Here is a 15,967-nt window from a genome sequence, read left to right on the forward strand (position 1 = left end):
TCCGGGAGGGAGCGGGGGCCGCGGCAGAGCGCGCCCCCTGCCGGCGGGGCCGGGGAACCCGGGGGGGGCGCCCCCTGCCGGCGGGGCCGGGGAGCCCCGGGGGGCACGTGTCGCGGTCCCCGCCCCGTGGGCGGTGGCGCCCCCTGCTGGGCGCTGGTCCCTGCGGCCGCTGCTGGCGGGAGGCCGGCGCGGGCTGCAGCCTCCCGGGGCTCCTCCCGCCCCGCCCCGCCCCGCCCCGAAAAGTGCTTGGGGGGCGGCCAAGGGAGGTCCGGGGGCCGGCGGGAGTCCGCCCCGCTGCAGTCCCCTCCGCCTCCTTCTCCGGAGCCCGGGGGAGCCCCTGCTGCCTGCTGCGCCTCCCGCTCCCCCCGCTCCCGGTCCCGCTCCGGGGCGCGGAGGAGGAGGAGGAGGAGGAGGAGGAGGAGAACCCGTGCCCGTCCGTAGGCAGACTCCTGCCCATCCAGCCCTCCGACAGCCGCCCACCTTGCCACCATGAACCAGACGGCCGGAGTGTCCAACAGCGTCCGCTGCCCCCCCGCCAAAGGACCCAAGGTACGGCCCGGCCGCGGGCGGGCGGGGGCATGGGGGGCACGGGGGGCACCGGGGGCACCGGGGGGCACGGGGGCCGCCCTCGCCCAGCGGGCCCCCGGAGGGCGGGGAGGACAGACGGACGGACGGACGGACGGACGGGGCAGCGGGCTGCCTTCCCTCCCTCCCCCCGCGGTGCCCACCCCCTGCCCCCACGAAGCCCGGACGGACGCCTTTGGCTTCTCCCCCTTCCTCCGCCGCCCCCTCCACAACTTCTGAGACTCCGCCAAAATCCGGGCCCGTCTCGACATTGACCACCCGAGCCCGGCCTGCCGCTCCAAGGTCTGACCACTCCTCTGCCCACTCCTCTGCCCACTCTGCCCACTCCTCCTCTGCCCACTCCTCCTCTGCCCATTCCTCCTCTGCGCACTCCTCTTCTGCTCACTCCTCTGCCCACTCTGCCCACTCCTCCTCTGTCCACTCCTCTGCCCACTCCTCTACTCATTTCTCTACCCACTCTGCCCATTCCTCCTCTGTCCACTCTTCTGCCAGTCCGCCCACTCCTCTGCCCACTCCTCTGCCCACTCTGCCCAGTCCTTCTCTGCCCACTCCTCTGCGCACTCTGCTCACTCTGCCCACACCTCCTCTGTCCACTCCTCTGCCCACTCCTTCTCTGCCCACTCTGCCCACTCCTCTTCTGCCCACTCCTCTTCTGCCCACTCCGCCCACTCCTCCTCTGCCCACTCCTCTGCCCACTCTGGCCACTCCTCCGTTGCCCACTCCTCTGCCCCCTCCTGCTCTGCCCACTGGAACCTGTAGCTTCTCTCCTCATCACACTAACGGCAACTTTGGAACAAGTAACATTTCCCAGAGCCGGGAACCCAGCACGCTCCTTTTTTTTTTTTTTAATCCTTTGGCTACTGCAGTACCTCTCTTCCAGACCTTGATCGGGGATATTATTCTTTCATTCATTTGCATTTATTGAGCGCCTACGGTGTGCAGAGCACTCTACTCAGCACTTGGGGAGTACGGTACAGCAGAGACTTGCTTCTGTTTTTCACGGAAGCCGTGCAGAGCTTCCCCTTGCCTAGGTGTTACTTGAATTTTACTTTTATTTCTACCTATTTGGGTGCGTGGAGTGGGAGGGGGAGAGTTAGGAGCATAAATGTCTATAGATTGGACTCCCATCTCGTAATTCTGGGGGAGAGTGGGCGGGCATTACATAAAAGGGTGATCTCAGAGCTGACACTTATGGTCCAAATTGTTCTGATTGCATGGGGGGAGGGAGGAATAAGTTGAATCGGCAAATTTCACTTATCATTAAGTTTGGGAAAGCAGTCTATTTAAATTTGTAATGCATTCTCTTCCTTTTGTTATCTTTTTTGGAAGGCAGCCTTCCCCCCAATAGTGTGATTGACGGCATAAGATTCTTAATTAAAATCAAAAGAAAGTTTCACCCATCATTAATTGTAAGGCGGGGACCTTCCCCAAAGTTCAGGACTGTCACTTAGTAAGGAGGTGAAGACAACTGAACCCTGTTTTTTAAAATCGGAAAAAAAGGAAATTCCCAGGGTAATTACAGCGATCAAATTGGGAAACTGAAGAGTTGAGTGCCATGGAAACCTTTCTTTGGGAGTCTTTGGATTGATTAGACAGATTCAATCCTGTAATGGAACTCTGGGTTCTAAATGTCTTGAAGTTTTCCTCTCCCTAAGGAATAACCTTCTCATAATGTCGTCTTAAGCTTGCCTACTAAGGGAGGTGCACACGTCAAAAGTATGGAGAAAGCTTATTGGTGTGTAAACTCCTATGGTCAGGGAATGTATCTCCTGTTTCTGTTCTTTCCCAGGTGTTTAGTCCAAGTTCTCATCGCGACACCTGATTAGCAATTTGTCAAGAATCCTAAACCACAAAATCATTCACTCCCCGGGAACCCAAAATGCATTCAGTTAAAACTTTCTCTTGCTTCTTAATCCGTTCTCATCTTCAGGAGAGCAGACTTGGTTGCCACTTTCCATTATGATACATGGGCCATCATGGCTGACACCCCCCTCCACCTTTCCCCTCCCCACCCCCAACAAATCTGAATTTACATAGATGTGGATACCCTGCACCCTCAGGAGGTCCCCCAGAGAGAGGTTTGGAGCTGTAATTCCACTCTCTCCACCACCACTGATGGGCTGTATTCACCGGGACTAAGTTCTGTTCCTAGTGAAGAGCCATCAAGGCTACATTTCCACCAAGCCCACCCTCTCACTAGACACTGCAGCTCTCTGATTCTGCACCAAATATTGTTCTAGGTACTAGGGGGATCACAACGGTGAAAAGCATGCATTCCTTGGCTTTCACTGGGCTCACTGTTTGGATGTACATGAAGAATGAAATAAAAATGAAATTAAATTTCCAGAGAGCCTGGATTCTCTGCCACCCAAGGACACTCTGGATAGTTGGGGAAAATAAAAATTCCCAAGTCTAAACTCAGCATCACAGTGTATAGGTGTACCCTTCCCCTTGGGATAGTAACGCACATGCCTACCCAACCATATTTAATCAGGCAGGAGGGGATGGGGCTTGCTATCCAGGGAAGGAGAGACCCTGCCTGCTGCGTTCGATTTTTCCTGGTCTTTCAGAGGTGAGCAAGTCCGTGGCCCAGCAAATGGTGTATTGATTATGGTTAGGTAGAGATTCCGCCCTACCTTTGGTGACCATGCCCGTGGGATTTATTGAGTACATTTCAGTTCTGATAGAATTGTTGCCCCAATTCTCTAGGGGAATTTCCATCTACTCCCCGTGGCTATCCTATGCATGGGTGGCTACTTCCCAAGTGCTAGTTGATGATGGTAGTTTCGCAAGACTGAGCCCGCTGCATCTCTGGAGATTTCCTGCCCAGTTAGATTTTGCTGGTGGGGATTCCTGCGGATACTTAGGAAACATTCACCAAATGTTTCCACCTTTCTCTGTCTCTACACCTTCAAAGGTTTCTTCCCTATTCATTCTCTAATCCTCAGACACTTTGTTCTGCACGAACTCTCTCACTTCTCTCTTCTTCTTCTTCCTCTTTCTCTCTCTCCCCCCCCCCCCCCCCCCCCCCCGTTTCCTAAGTCTTTTCAAAAAATTGATTATAGTGCTAGTGCCTCATGCAGTGCACAATCTTTACCCTCCCAGTTAGGTTCCTATTGGAGCACAGAGTGTGACAAACAAGTAGGTAGGTAGGGGTGCCACAAATTGTGAAGTGCATTCAAAATATTTTTGTGCATGCCATCCACTTAAAGCTGAACCCAGCAAGGAGTTTCTTTGGTAGCCACTGCAGTCTTCACCACCCACACTAACTAGCTATTTTTCAGGATTCCTGCTGGCCCCGTTCACTGTGTGGAACTTCCTAGGTGGACCTTTGGTCAAAAACCTTCACAGCAGGCAGGAGCCCAGAAAGCATTCCTCTGTTCGCAGAACAAGGTCACAAACCCTGGTGTCCTGATTTCCAGAACCACACTCTTTCCATTGGAGCAACAATAGGATTGCTCTCTCTCTCTCTCTCTCTCTCTCTCTCTCTCTCTCTCTCTCTATCTCTCTCTCTCACTCTCTTTCTCTCTCTCTCATTCACACAAGCATATACATTTTTAGTAAATTGCTGAAAATATCCCCATTGCTTGTGTGCTTGGCCGATTTGCAGCCTCGATTAGTTATGCTCTGAGTGGGTGTTTAACAAACACTCATTAATGATGATAACAGGGTAGAGCTCTCATTCATTGTTAGACTCACCTGTAATTTATAGCGTTTCATAGTCCCTATGCAGCTCACATGGGCAATTCATAATCCTAGAAAGTGGCAGGGAAAAAGACACCTGATAAATATAAAATATAAATACTTGTCACTGCCCAGACTCTAAATCATTGTGAAGAATCTTAGAACGTTCAGTGCCGTGTAAAGCCCATCAATTGCTTTAACGATTTCCAGGATATTAGCAAAAATCTATTTATGTTAGTTTGGATCACACTTTATTGATTTCATTTTAATTATGCCTAGTTCCCCAGCAAAATAGATTATGTGAATATAAAATTATGCATAAGTAAAGTTCCAGGAACATCAGACACTGACTGAGTGGGAGACATTTTTTTTTTTGGTGCTGTTGGACATAAGTTCAGACAAATCCATTGCTTCCCCGTGGAGCTTTAATGAGCTCAGTTACAGAGTGTGAACCAATCTTGTTGCCCTCCCGGGGCTAACACTGAAAGGAATCTCAAAGGATAATCAGATGCTTCTTCATTTAATTTGGTGGGTTTTTTTAGGTACAAGCAAGAAAAATCAACCCTCATAAAAGTAAATCATTATGGTATTAAGCACTTACTGTGGGCTGAGCACTGAGACAGATGCAAGATAATCAGATCAGATATAGTCCCTGACCCATTTGGAGTTCACAGATAAAGAGGAAGTGAGATCTCTTGTCTTCCATTTTACAGATGAGGGAACTGAGACAGAATGATCAAGTGATTTTCTCAAGGACACCCAGCAGACCAGCTGCAGAGGTGGGACTAGAACCTGGTTCTCCTGACTCTCAGTCCCAGCCTCTTTCAACTAGGCCATGCTGTCTTTCCTTGCCTCATCTGACAAAAGGATAACAGGAGATCTGGGGACATCATTTTTCAAATTAACATCAGATGCATGTGCACAATTTTCCCCCTGCGGATGTATGATGGGATGCCAAAATCTCAGTAGAGTTCACTATGGAAGGTTGTCTTAATATCTATTCCACTGGTCGTTTAGTACCCATGATGGACTGAGATTCAGAGTTTAGTCATGTTCTCCCAAGGAAAGAACTCCGGTGTGCTCACTGACAAATGAGGATGGTGGAAAACACAAAGATATCGAAACTAAGTGGAAGTGAACCATTCAGACGATAGTGTTTGCCGTGGCAGTGCTTGGCCTGTCAAATGAAAGGATGCAGTACTGCTTGTAAATATCCAGGAGGGCTGTTTTTCATCTTTCAGGAGAACTAAGCATGCCATAAAAATTTACAGGTTTCGGCTCTCAGGATTGAAAGTTTCTGACATAAATCCCTGTCAGAGGTGAACGACGCTTCTGTTGATTGTGTTTTGTTTAGGGGATATGGAGAAGGTGTATTGGAAAAGTCCCTTAGACTGTAAGCTCCTTGAGTGCAGGGAGAATGTGTTTTGCCTCTGTATTATCCCTAGCACTTATACAGTGTCTACCCCTCAGTAAATACAACTGATCAAGTATTTATTAGATCTGTAACAATCTAAAAGGGGACTTTTGCCCAGAACCCTGAAGAGGCAAATTTGTCCCTACCTGGGCTTTGCAGTTCAAACTTGAAAACCGTAAAGAGATCTGATCACATCACTGACCATTTCATGATAGTAGCAAAGTAACCGAAACCCACAAAGAATTTGTCGTAGTATTAAGTAGCGATCGTGTTCACTGTCTACCTTCTGCATGCTACACACTATACTAAGAGTTCGGGTGATAGAACGGAAGCACAAGGCATATTCCCCTCCCACATAATACTCACAGTCTAACGGAGAAGACAGATCTCCGACACTGGATTGTGAGCTTCTTGCAGGCAGCTACCTCCGTTAAGCTCTCCTAAGAGCTGGGGATAGGGCTGAGCACATAAGTGCTCAAAAAACAGCATTAGTTCTTTGCAGAGAATACAAAACCTTGGATTTCTCTCTAGCGTCTTTTTTGTGCCCACTCGGTTTCTGTCTCCTCTCCTGTGTGCCTGCTTAACCATTTCTCTCGCTTAGCTGGGAGCGCAGCCACAAATGCTAAGATGACGCTCTCCCATTTCCTCCAGCACCCACCTCCTCCCTCGCACCCAGGCGTGCTCGGTAGCTGGTGAGGCAGAACCTTATTGGCTTTAGGGTTGACGGCTGCAAGTTTGCCATTAGTTTCAAGCAGGTTGAGAGAAATGTAGGAAATATTCCCTTTTTATCCTATTAAAAGGCATCTGCGTTATCTGATACTTTCCAAGAGGCAGTCAACCATTTATCCGTAACTTTAATAGGCTTGCAGGACTAAAGTGGGCACTCCAGTATTCTGATAAAGGCAAATGCAAGTACTTGCCCAGATACTTTTGATTACACCCAACTGGGACACTCAGTTTTTCCAAAGAATAATAGTAATAATAATTATGGTATTTAAGTGCGTACTATGTGCCAGGCACTGACCTAGGCGCTGGAGTGGATACAAGCACATCAGGTTGGACACAGTCCATGTCCCATATGGGACTCACAGATCTAATCCCAGTTTTACAAATGAGGTAACTGAGGCACAGAGAAGTGAAGTGACTTTCCCAAGGTCACATAGCAGAACAGATGGCAGAGCCGGGATTAGAAACCGAGCCTTCTGACTCCCAATCCTGTGCTGTATCCACTAGGCCACGCTACTTCTCAATGACTGGTGTCCTCCCTTGGCCCCATTGCTGAGGTAATGATAGGGAATTGGAGAACATTGGCCCAATACTGCAAATGTTTGGGGTCAGCACACTGGGATGTCAGAAGAAGCGTTTGTGTACATGTTTCCACATTTGGATCTGTCAGGTACTGCCGTGCATGCTTTCTTTAACACAACTCCCAGGATCTAGGGGAACTGCGTGTACACAGCAAATTAGGCATATGCCATCGTGCTTTAAATACCTGAATCCAAATGTTATCCACTTTTCCTCCTAAGTGAGAGTTGGGATTTGGAATGGAGAGGGCATGAAAAAGCCAATGGGGGCTTCAGCTCCTCCTGGAAAATCTGCCACCTCTTCCCCTGTATGAGCCTTGGAAACCTGGAATCTCCTTCCCTGAACTCCTTCTGCTGCTGGGAAAGACAGGTCCTTGGTTCCTGAGGAAGAGGTTTGAAAAGAAGTGTTGGGGGAGTGGGAAGCTATTTTTTTTAAATCTGGTGAATGGGCCTTAGGTTGTATGTGAAATTATTGGTCAGCCATCATGGCACTAAGAGAAAAAAGCAAATTATGAAGATTCTTCAGCCAAATATTTTCCCTGTCGGATTTTCTTGATAGGGTGTTTTTTTCCTTTCTATTTCCACTTGGGGAAATTCTTTCTCTCAACTGATATCGACTTGCAAAAGAAATTAGGGAATCCGTTCTCTTTTTGGTACACGGGGGAGTCACATCCCTAACTTCCATTAGTGCTAATGGAGCCACCCACAGAAAACTCAAGTGCACAGATAGGAGAAAATAGCCCACGAGTTTTAATCACAATAAAAAGGATAAATTGTACTGAAGAAACAAAAATGGGAAAAACTCTGCATTTTGGGTCTTAAATTTTGGTGATTGTACAGCAATGAGACCTCTTGCACTTGAAATTATAGTTTGCTGGGACATTACCACAAATCACTTCATTCTTATAAATAGCTTCTCTATTCTACCTTCCTTTAAGGCATTTATTTGGATGCCATCCATATCAGAATCCAAATCTGAATTTGAAAAATCAATGTTTGAGCTATGAGCTGTCATTTTTATATACTCTTCCAGGCTATGGAGTCAGACATTAAGAAAATTCAAGGAAAAGATTGAGACAAAAATGACATCACCTGGTCACGATTTTTTTTTTAATGATGTCGTGACTGAAGCAAGGAAACTTACCCTGACATTTCCAAGCTAGAAACCAGGTGTGGCTTTTTCTGCTGATAAATTACTACAACTTGATGAAGCAAATCGGGCGGCAAGACAAATGCTTCTTCCCATTGCGCAGACCAGAGAAAATGTCAGTTTTTATTTGGCTTTTAAATTGCTAACCATTTCTTGTAAGGACAAATGTATTAAAATTTGGTGCTGATTGCATATTCTGAATCCAGAAACATCCTGAAAGCACAGGTTACCATGCATAAGACAATTAAAGAGTATGGAAAGTTTTAAGTGCTGTACAAGAAAGAAGAGAAAGTAGAAGCAGAAAGAGAAGAGGGAGGGAAGAAAGGTTGTAGGAGGGTGATGTGGTGCACTGCCGAGTTGGTAGTACAGTGACATTGATTGGCACTGGTACCAAGGAGAAAACAGACTTGGTTCTGAGTCTTACTGAACAGGGGCCAAGGAAGGAGACATGTCTCAGGGATGGGGACTGGGGTGTAAAACAAATGGGCATTAGTAACTCAAGTATTTCTTCTTCTTGCCACCTGCCATAGATTCCCAAAACATCTGGTTCACCGAAAGGGGAAGTTCTGTCTCTCCTTCTGATGGTCTCTTGGACAGTTCCGGGATGGCCCTGAGTGGTAGAGTGGAAAAAAGCTGAATCCTGGGAAGCTGAGTTCCCTCAGACTTTCCCTGTTCCCTCAGAGAAATGGTGGGGCTTTGCTGCCATAACACTGAACTTGGTCGAGTACAGCGGCCTGTCAACCAAGTTCTCCCTTTTGATGATGATGGTATTGGTTAAGCACTTATTCTGTGCCAACCACTGCACTAGGCGCTGGGGTAGATGGAAGATAGATTGGGCACAGTCCCTGTCCCACTTGGAGCTCACAATCCAAGTGGGAGGGAGAAGTCAAAGGAATAGCTGGTTCCTAAAGCCCTAGGGGCACCTCTGACAGCTAGCAAAATCTGAGCTGTGCGATAATCCCAACTTCAGATTCACCAGAATCAGTCTCATCCTCGTTTCTCTGCAGCACTGGTAATAGCATTTCTTGAGCACCTACTGAGTGCACTGTACTGAACTAAGCACTTCAAGTTCAAAACAAATGACAGGTTCACTGCCCCTCCAAAAGCTTACACTGTGCACTGTTTTGGGCACTGGGGAAAACTGTAGGAAACCAAGCTAAACCAGGACTGCCCACGTGGAATTTACAGTCCTAGATAGCAATCAGCACATATAGACAACATTTTTAGCCCTCCAGGTAGAAGAAGCTATTGCTATAGCAAAACTTGGTAATTTGAAACTGTTCAAATAATTTAAGGCAACCAGTTCAGATATTACAAAGGAGGATTTGAAATTCAGAGCCCAGATTTCACATCCTTCTCAATGTCTAAATGATGCTTCTCTCCCTGCTACCACCCTGCCACCTCCTCCTGCTCTTGCAGGGGTGAAGACTTTCCTGTCTTGGTACCATATTGATCCGGGCATTGTGGGCTTCAGCAGAAGTCCAGCTGGAATGCTGGTGGGACTTGGCTGGAAGTAATAAACATCACCCTATGCCTTTAAGACAGATGCCCTACCCCTGCTGCATCCTTGCGGGGAGAGGGAACCTACTGAGGTATGGCTGCAAATGCCAGGATCTATTTTTTGCAGATTGCTATAAATAAATAAACTAGGCATGTGTGGCCAGTTTGTCCTTGAGGAAGCTTTCAGACTCTGTCAGTGGGGGAAAAGCGGCATCTGAAGGAAAGGTACAGGAGCCTGACGTGGATTCTACCCCCACTCAATAACCCTCTCATGTGCCCTCACACTAACCGGTGAAATGATTGGAACTGCCAGGCTGGGTTGGTGAGGGTGGACGGAGGTGTGTGTGGTGGGGCAAGGAGAATGTCCAATCACTGTAGTATCCTGTGGGTTTCACTGTTTTAGTTTGGATTCCCTCCCTAGAAGATTGGAAATGAGTGGAGGCTGAGCACTATTCTAAGTGACTGGGAGTGTACAGTATAAAAGACTTGGAAAGTGGAAACCCACTCTGTTATATTGTACTCTCCTGAGCACTTAGTACAGTGCTCTGTACACAGATAGTGCTCAATGAATATGATTGATTGGAAGACAAGGGGTCCTGTTTAGTGGGCCTTGATCTCATCTCCCTCACTATTGACCCCTTGCTCATGCCCTCCCTTCTGTCTTCCTATGTCCTTCATATCCAGCAGACCACCACTCTCCCCATCTTTTAAAGCACTACTAAAAATATGTCTCCTCCATGAATTGATCAATCAGTTGAATTTATTGAGCACTTCCTATGTGCAGATACTTTACTCAGCGCTTGGGAGAATACGGTATGGCAGAGTTTGTAGACACATTCCCTGCCCACAACTAGTTTACAGTCTAGAGGGAGAGGTAGACATTAATATGAATGAATTTATTGCGAATAGGTATGGAAGTGCTGCAGGGGTGAAGAAAGGGTGCAAATCCAAGTGCAAGAGCTTGCCTGACTTAAACTCTCATCTCTCCACCCTATTCTCCCTCCCTCCTGTATCACCTATACATTTGGGTCTGTACCCTCTTAAACTCTCTGATACTCATCCCACCTCTAAAACGTTCACAAACATAGTTATAAATGGCATTGCTGCTCCTATCTATAATTGACTTTAATGTCTGTCTTCCCCACTAGAAGTTCCTTGAGAACAGGGATCGAGTCTGCCAACTCTAGCATGTCGTACTCTCCCAAGCACGTGGAACAGTGCTGTGTACACTGAAAGTCCTCAGTAAATATCACTTTGATTGGAACAGAAGGGAAAGTGAGGTTCAAGCAGTCCCTGGTTTTGGCCATTCACCTCGATCACTGTAGCCACTTCCCTGGCTTACAAGTCTGAGGTGACGGGCAGACCTCAGAGAACTCTGGAGGAACATTTCAAAGGGTGACAGGTGTGAATTTTCAGTGACCTGCTGGGATGGACAGTAAAATGTTCTTTAAAACTTAGTAAGTAAAGAGCAGTCGGGGTTGTGAACTTTTCTGTTTTGGCTGTGGTGATCACCAGGTCTCTCCAGAAGTCAGATGCAGTTTTCGTCATCATGGTGATTATATATTCAGCCATGGGATCAAGGTAGCAGAAACAATTCAAGCATCACTTTTCCCCGATGCTGAATAGTAGGGCCTAGAGGCATGGAGTCACAGATACTATAGTTACAGATACCCCTGTTCCCTCTACTCTTTTCCCCCTTTGAATGAATTGGCCCGGATCAGAAAAATCACTCAACTACAAGAAGCGTACCGGGTCGTGATGACTATAGAAAATTTCACCAGACATTATGACTTCTGATCTTCCTTTCCCTAATTTGGTAATAAACCCATGGACCTTTCTAGCCCTGAAACTCGTCCAGCTGCTAAATCCAAATGTTTCTGGTTCCTTATTTCTTGTTTTTAGAAGATTAGTTTTGGATGATTTATTGCCACGAAAATGACTTCTTCATTCTAGGTGAAGATATGCCTTTCAATATCCATTTTAAAATCTGAAACACCCGCAGAGTTAAATTAGAGTGAAGCTCGTAAAAATCACTAAGTCTCTAATGGACGGGACACTTGGAATTTTAATGGCAGGCTCGGGGAGGGCGTGGGGAGAGATCGGGCCACCCATTACTAATAGGCAGCAGTCCTCAAAGGTCTGGAGGATATTCCTGGTGTGCTGCACTTTAAATAATATAGCAATTAACCGGGCAGTATCCCAGGTTTCGTCAGGGAGGGAATTTGCTTTTGAACTTACAGTTGATTAGATGGACCAAGCTACTGCTAATATTGTCTCTACAGCTTTCATGGCATAATGAATAGAAGGGGAACTAGGAAAATGGTTACTCCATATCAAACCATGTTCCTTATTAATTGTTTTTAATGGTATTTGTTAAGTGCTTACTATGTGTCGGGCATTGTACTAAGCACTGGGGTGGATACCAGCTAGTCAGGTTGGACACAGTCCATGTCCCACATGGGGCTCACAGTCTTAATCCCCCTTTCACAGATGAAGGAACTGAGGCACCATGAAATTAAGTGACTTGCCCAAGTTCACACAGCAGGCAAGTGGCAGACCTGGGATTAGAAGCCAGGTCCTTCTGATTCCTGAGCCTGTACTCTACCCACTAGGAGACTAAAAACTGATAAATGTCTGTTGGCGCTGTGAATTTGAACTAAGGAGGACTGTAGTCAAGGCACTTGTTTCACAGATGCATATGTTTATTGTATGTTGTTTGTACTGAGCCTTTTTGGAATGCCGGGACCAGTTTGATGCCCGAGAAAAACCTTGGTGACAGTGTGACGAGCGGAAGACTGAGCCACAAAGTTGATTAGAAACAAAAGTAACTATAAATTGAAATCAGGACTTGGCTGTAAAACCTGTCACTCATCATTTGTTTCAATTATCTCCCTATTTTATCAGAGTAAGCATCATTGTGATAAATTAAGATTTCATAAGCAAAGGTTTAATGTGTTGCTGCTCAGTGGAAGGTGGCAAGGTACGCCATCTTCATTGACATCATTTTAAAAAAATCATCCCGGAATTTTCATTTTCTGAACAGCAGTGTTCTTTGGGGGGCGGGGGGGTTTATTCATTTTTTATTTTTAATTCCTGAGCTCTTGAAGAAGGCTTTGTTTTCCCTCGCCAATAGAAATTGTCTGTTGGTGACTGATTTTCATTTCTTAGTTCTCTCTCGACTGAGCTTGATGTAATGAGAGTGTCTCCTGCCAGCTACCATGTACAGCGGTAGTGGGTGGGGGATTTGAAAGTCATTCATACAGTAGGAGTTGTGTCACGTCACATCCCAACCCTTGAAGGAGGAAACATAGTTTAGACCAGGGGTCCTCCAGACTTCTCTGCAGCACCCGTTAATAGGGAATGAAAATTGGAAACCTGCAAGCCAAGTACTGAAGTAGATACAAAATAATCAGGTTGGACACAGCCCCAGTCCCACCTGGGGCTCTCAGTGTAAGGTGAAGGAGAACAGGCACTGAACCCCCATTTTACTGATAAGGAAACAGAGGACCCATAGAAATGAAGTGACTTGCCCCAGAGCTTACAGCAAGGAAATGCTGGAGCTGGGTTTAGAACACAGTTATTGCTGCAGAAAGTGAAACAAACACACACACACATACACACACACTCACTCGCTCTCTTGTTCCCCCTTCCCCCCTAAAGCCCCCCAAAACAAAATGTAAGACAGTGAGCTGGGACACCAACCTAGGCAGCAGCAATCGCATAGCCCCCCTACTCCTTGGGGATGCTGGGCACCATTGCCCCCAAGGCTAAGGAGGCCAAGCTGTTGCTTTCACTCTTATGGCTTTTTGGGCTGGATTCCAACCCTCATTATTCTCAGGCCTCTGACAGGACTTGAGAGTTCTCGAGGAGCCCTGAAAAGGATCAGTGCTCTCCGAGGCTGAAGAGACACGAACGTCAAGTTTTTCTGACCCGTTAGTGCTTCATAACCTGTCGGCCACTTACAAGCCCTGTCCACTTTCTCCTCTTCTAAAGCACTGCCCACTTTTCACCCTACAGTCAGTGAAAAGTTGGGCCCTGGATGCAATGAGGAGAGGGGAAGCTCTCCCTGAACACAGACTTTTTTTAAGATATTTAAGTGCTTACTATGTGGAAGGCACTGTACTAACTGCAGGAGTAGATAGAAGTTAATCAGATTGGACACAGTCCGTGTCCTACACAGGGCTCACAGTCTTCATCCCCATTTTACAGATGATGTAACTGAGGCACAGAGAAGTGAAATGGCTTGCCCAAGGCCAAACAGCAGACAAGTGGGTGAGCGGGGATTAGAATCCATGACCTGCCTTCTCCCAGGACCTTGCTGTATTCACTATACCATGCTGAGCTTCACATTCTCTTGTATTGAACAGAATTCTGTTGTGTTGTCCTCTCCCAAGCGCTTAATACAGTGCTCTGCACAGAGCAAGCACTGAATAAATATGATTGATTGTACTCTCACAAGCACTTAGTACAGTGCTCTGCACACAGTAAGCAATCAGTAAATACAATTGATCGATTGGTGAAAGTGGGCTGGCGGCAGTTTTTCAGTCAATGGAACAGCCTCAGCCCCATTGCTCCCCGTCTTCTTTAAGCAGCTAGATCAGCAGCGTTGCTGAAGAGCAGGTGAGGAGAGGGTGCAAAGCCCTGTGCTGTGGGCTTTGAGTCTCTGGAGGGAGGAAGTTAGCTCTCCTTGGCACCTGCTGTGTGCTGCTGGATTCCTGGCAGCCTTGGATAGGAGAGTGAGGGGCAACAAGTTTTCATGTCAACTTTCCTCTGGGATAAGGTAAACAGGAGTTCAGATAATGCATGGTGAAACCCAGCCAGCTTCTGTAGTCCTCACTACTGATTTTCAATTTGGGAACTTGGTTCAGGCAATGATATTTGCAGTTCCTGCAAAGCTATTTAAAAACTCGGTGTACGGAATAGCTACCTCGATTTTCTGACTGTAGAAATCTGTGTTGTTTTAAGGATAAATGCTTAAACAATAAACGTGTAAGAATAACGCGATTGTATTTTATTGGAAGATACCATAGTGACTGGGTTGTTAAGAAAAATAATGTCTCTTCTGGGGTCGAGTCAGTTGATGTTCTATTGATGTAACATTCTCCAAGCATTGTTTTGTGTTTTCGTTTCCTTTGCAGGATTGTGTGGTAGAAAACGTCTAAGGAAGAAAGGATTACATTACCAGTACCTCACACTGTATTAGATTAGAGCATTGCAGTTCCTTATGATAATACTTCTAAGAGGGATGGGAAATGGAAGTCCTAGAGGGGGTTATCAAGTCACTTCATAAGAACTAATCTTTGCCAGCACAGAGGTGTTTTCTTGATGTGTTTGTGTTGGATGATCCTAAAAAGGGACAGGAACTGTGATTAGGAAGTAGGGAGACTTCATTCTCGTCCAAGCTAGCACTTCTATTCTTGTTGGAAATTTTAATTATCTGTAACATTCCTTGAGGGTAACATCTAGCAAATGCTGGCTGCAATGAAAAAAAAAACGCAGAAGAGATTAGAAAAATGTGGTCAAATGGGAGCCGATCGTTCATATGTGATTGTGTTATCATGATTTAAGACTTTTTAGGTACAGCAGTACAATTGGAGCTGTAAGTGCAAACCTGGAGCTAGAGACAGTCCATGTCCAAGGGACTAATAAATTAATCTTTTAGTGAACTCAAACAGCTGATTCAGTGCAGAATTCAGCACTTGGAGACGATCTGTGACTTTCTGATACTGCTTAGAAGGGTTTGGGTTCTTCAACTACTGAAACCACACTCATTTATTTTTATACGTGGCTTTTCCATTTGTGATAGGTTTGGACTAAGAAATGCTTTCAACTTCTGAAGGAATTTAACATGTTTGTTACTAATTAGTGTGGGGGTTGGGTGGCAACAGGGTACTGAAGCAATCACTCCAAGGTGCACTGATGTGGAGTGGACACATCCAGGGTTGGAAGAGGAGAGAGGCTGAAGAAATACAGAAAGAATCCAAGTGAAGCCCAACTTGAGAGAGTGGGGTAGGGCATGGTGACTGTGAGTCCGTTGTTGGGGAGGGGTTGTCTCTACTTGTTGCTGAATTGTACTTTCCAAGTGCTTAGTACAGTGCTCTGCACACGGTAAGCGCTCAATAATTTGGATTGAATGAATGAGAGACAGCAGTGGACAATGAGGAGCAGCGGGGAGTAGTGGAAAGAACCCCGGCCTTGGAGTCAGAGGACCTTGGGCAAGTCATTTAGCGTCTCTCTGCCTCAGGCTAGTCACTTGTAAAATGGGAATTCAGTACCTGTTTCCTCTTCTACTAAAACTGTGATCCCCATATTGGATAAGGGTGTGTGTCC

General features: G+C 46.5%; 1 protein-coding gene across 2 annotated transcripts in view; it reads left to right on the top strand.

Moving 5' to 3' along the window:
• The first annotated feature begins 266 nt into the window (after positions 1 to 266).
• The window catches only part of DPP6 (dipeptidyl peptidase like 6), a 618,762-nt gene continuing 603,061 nt past the window's right edge, over positions 267 to 15,967 (top strand). The window contains exon 1 of one of the 2 annotated variants that reach the window (XM_029077439.2): positions 267 to 549. Coding sequence is in view for 1 of the 2 variants with exons in the window: in XM_029077436.2 (XP_028933269.1) it covers positions 490 to 549 (60 nt within the window). In the remaining variant the exon portion in view is untranslated. The remainder of the gene's footprint in view (positions 550 to 15,967) is intronic. The other variant, XM_029077436.2, reaches the window with a different exon arrangement.

The sequence above is a fragment of the Ornithorhynchus anatinus genome, chromosome 13, assembly GCF_004115215.2.
Source record: "Ornithorhynchus anatinus isolate Pmale09 chromosome 13, mOrnAna1.pri.v4, whole genome shotgun sequence".
Lineage (NCBI taxonomy): Eukaryota > Metazoa > Chordata > Mammalia > Monotremata > Ornithorhynchidae > Ornithorhynchus > Ornithorhynchus anatinus.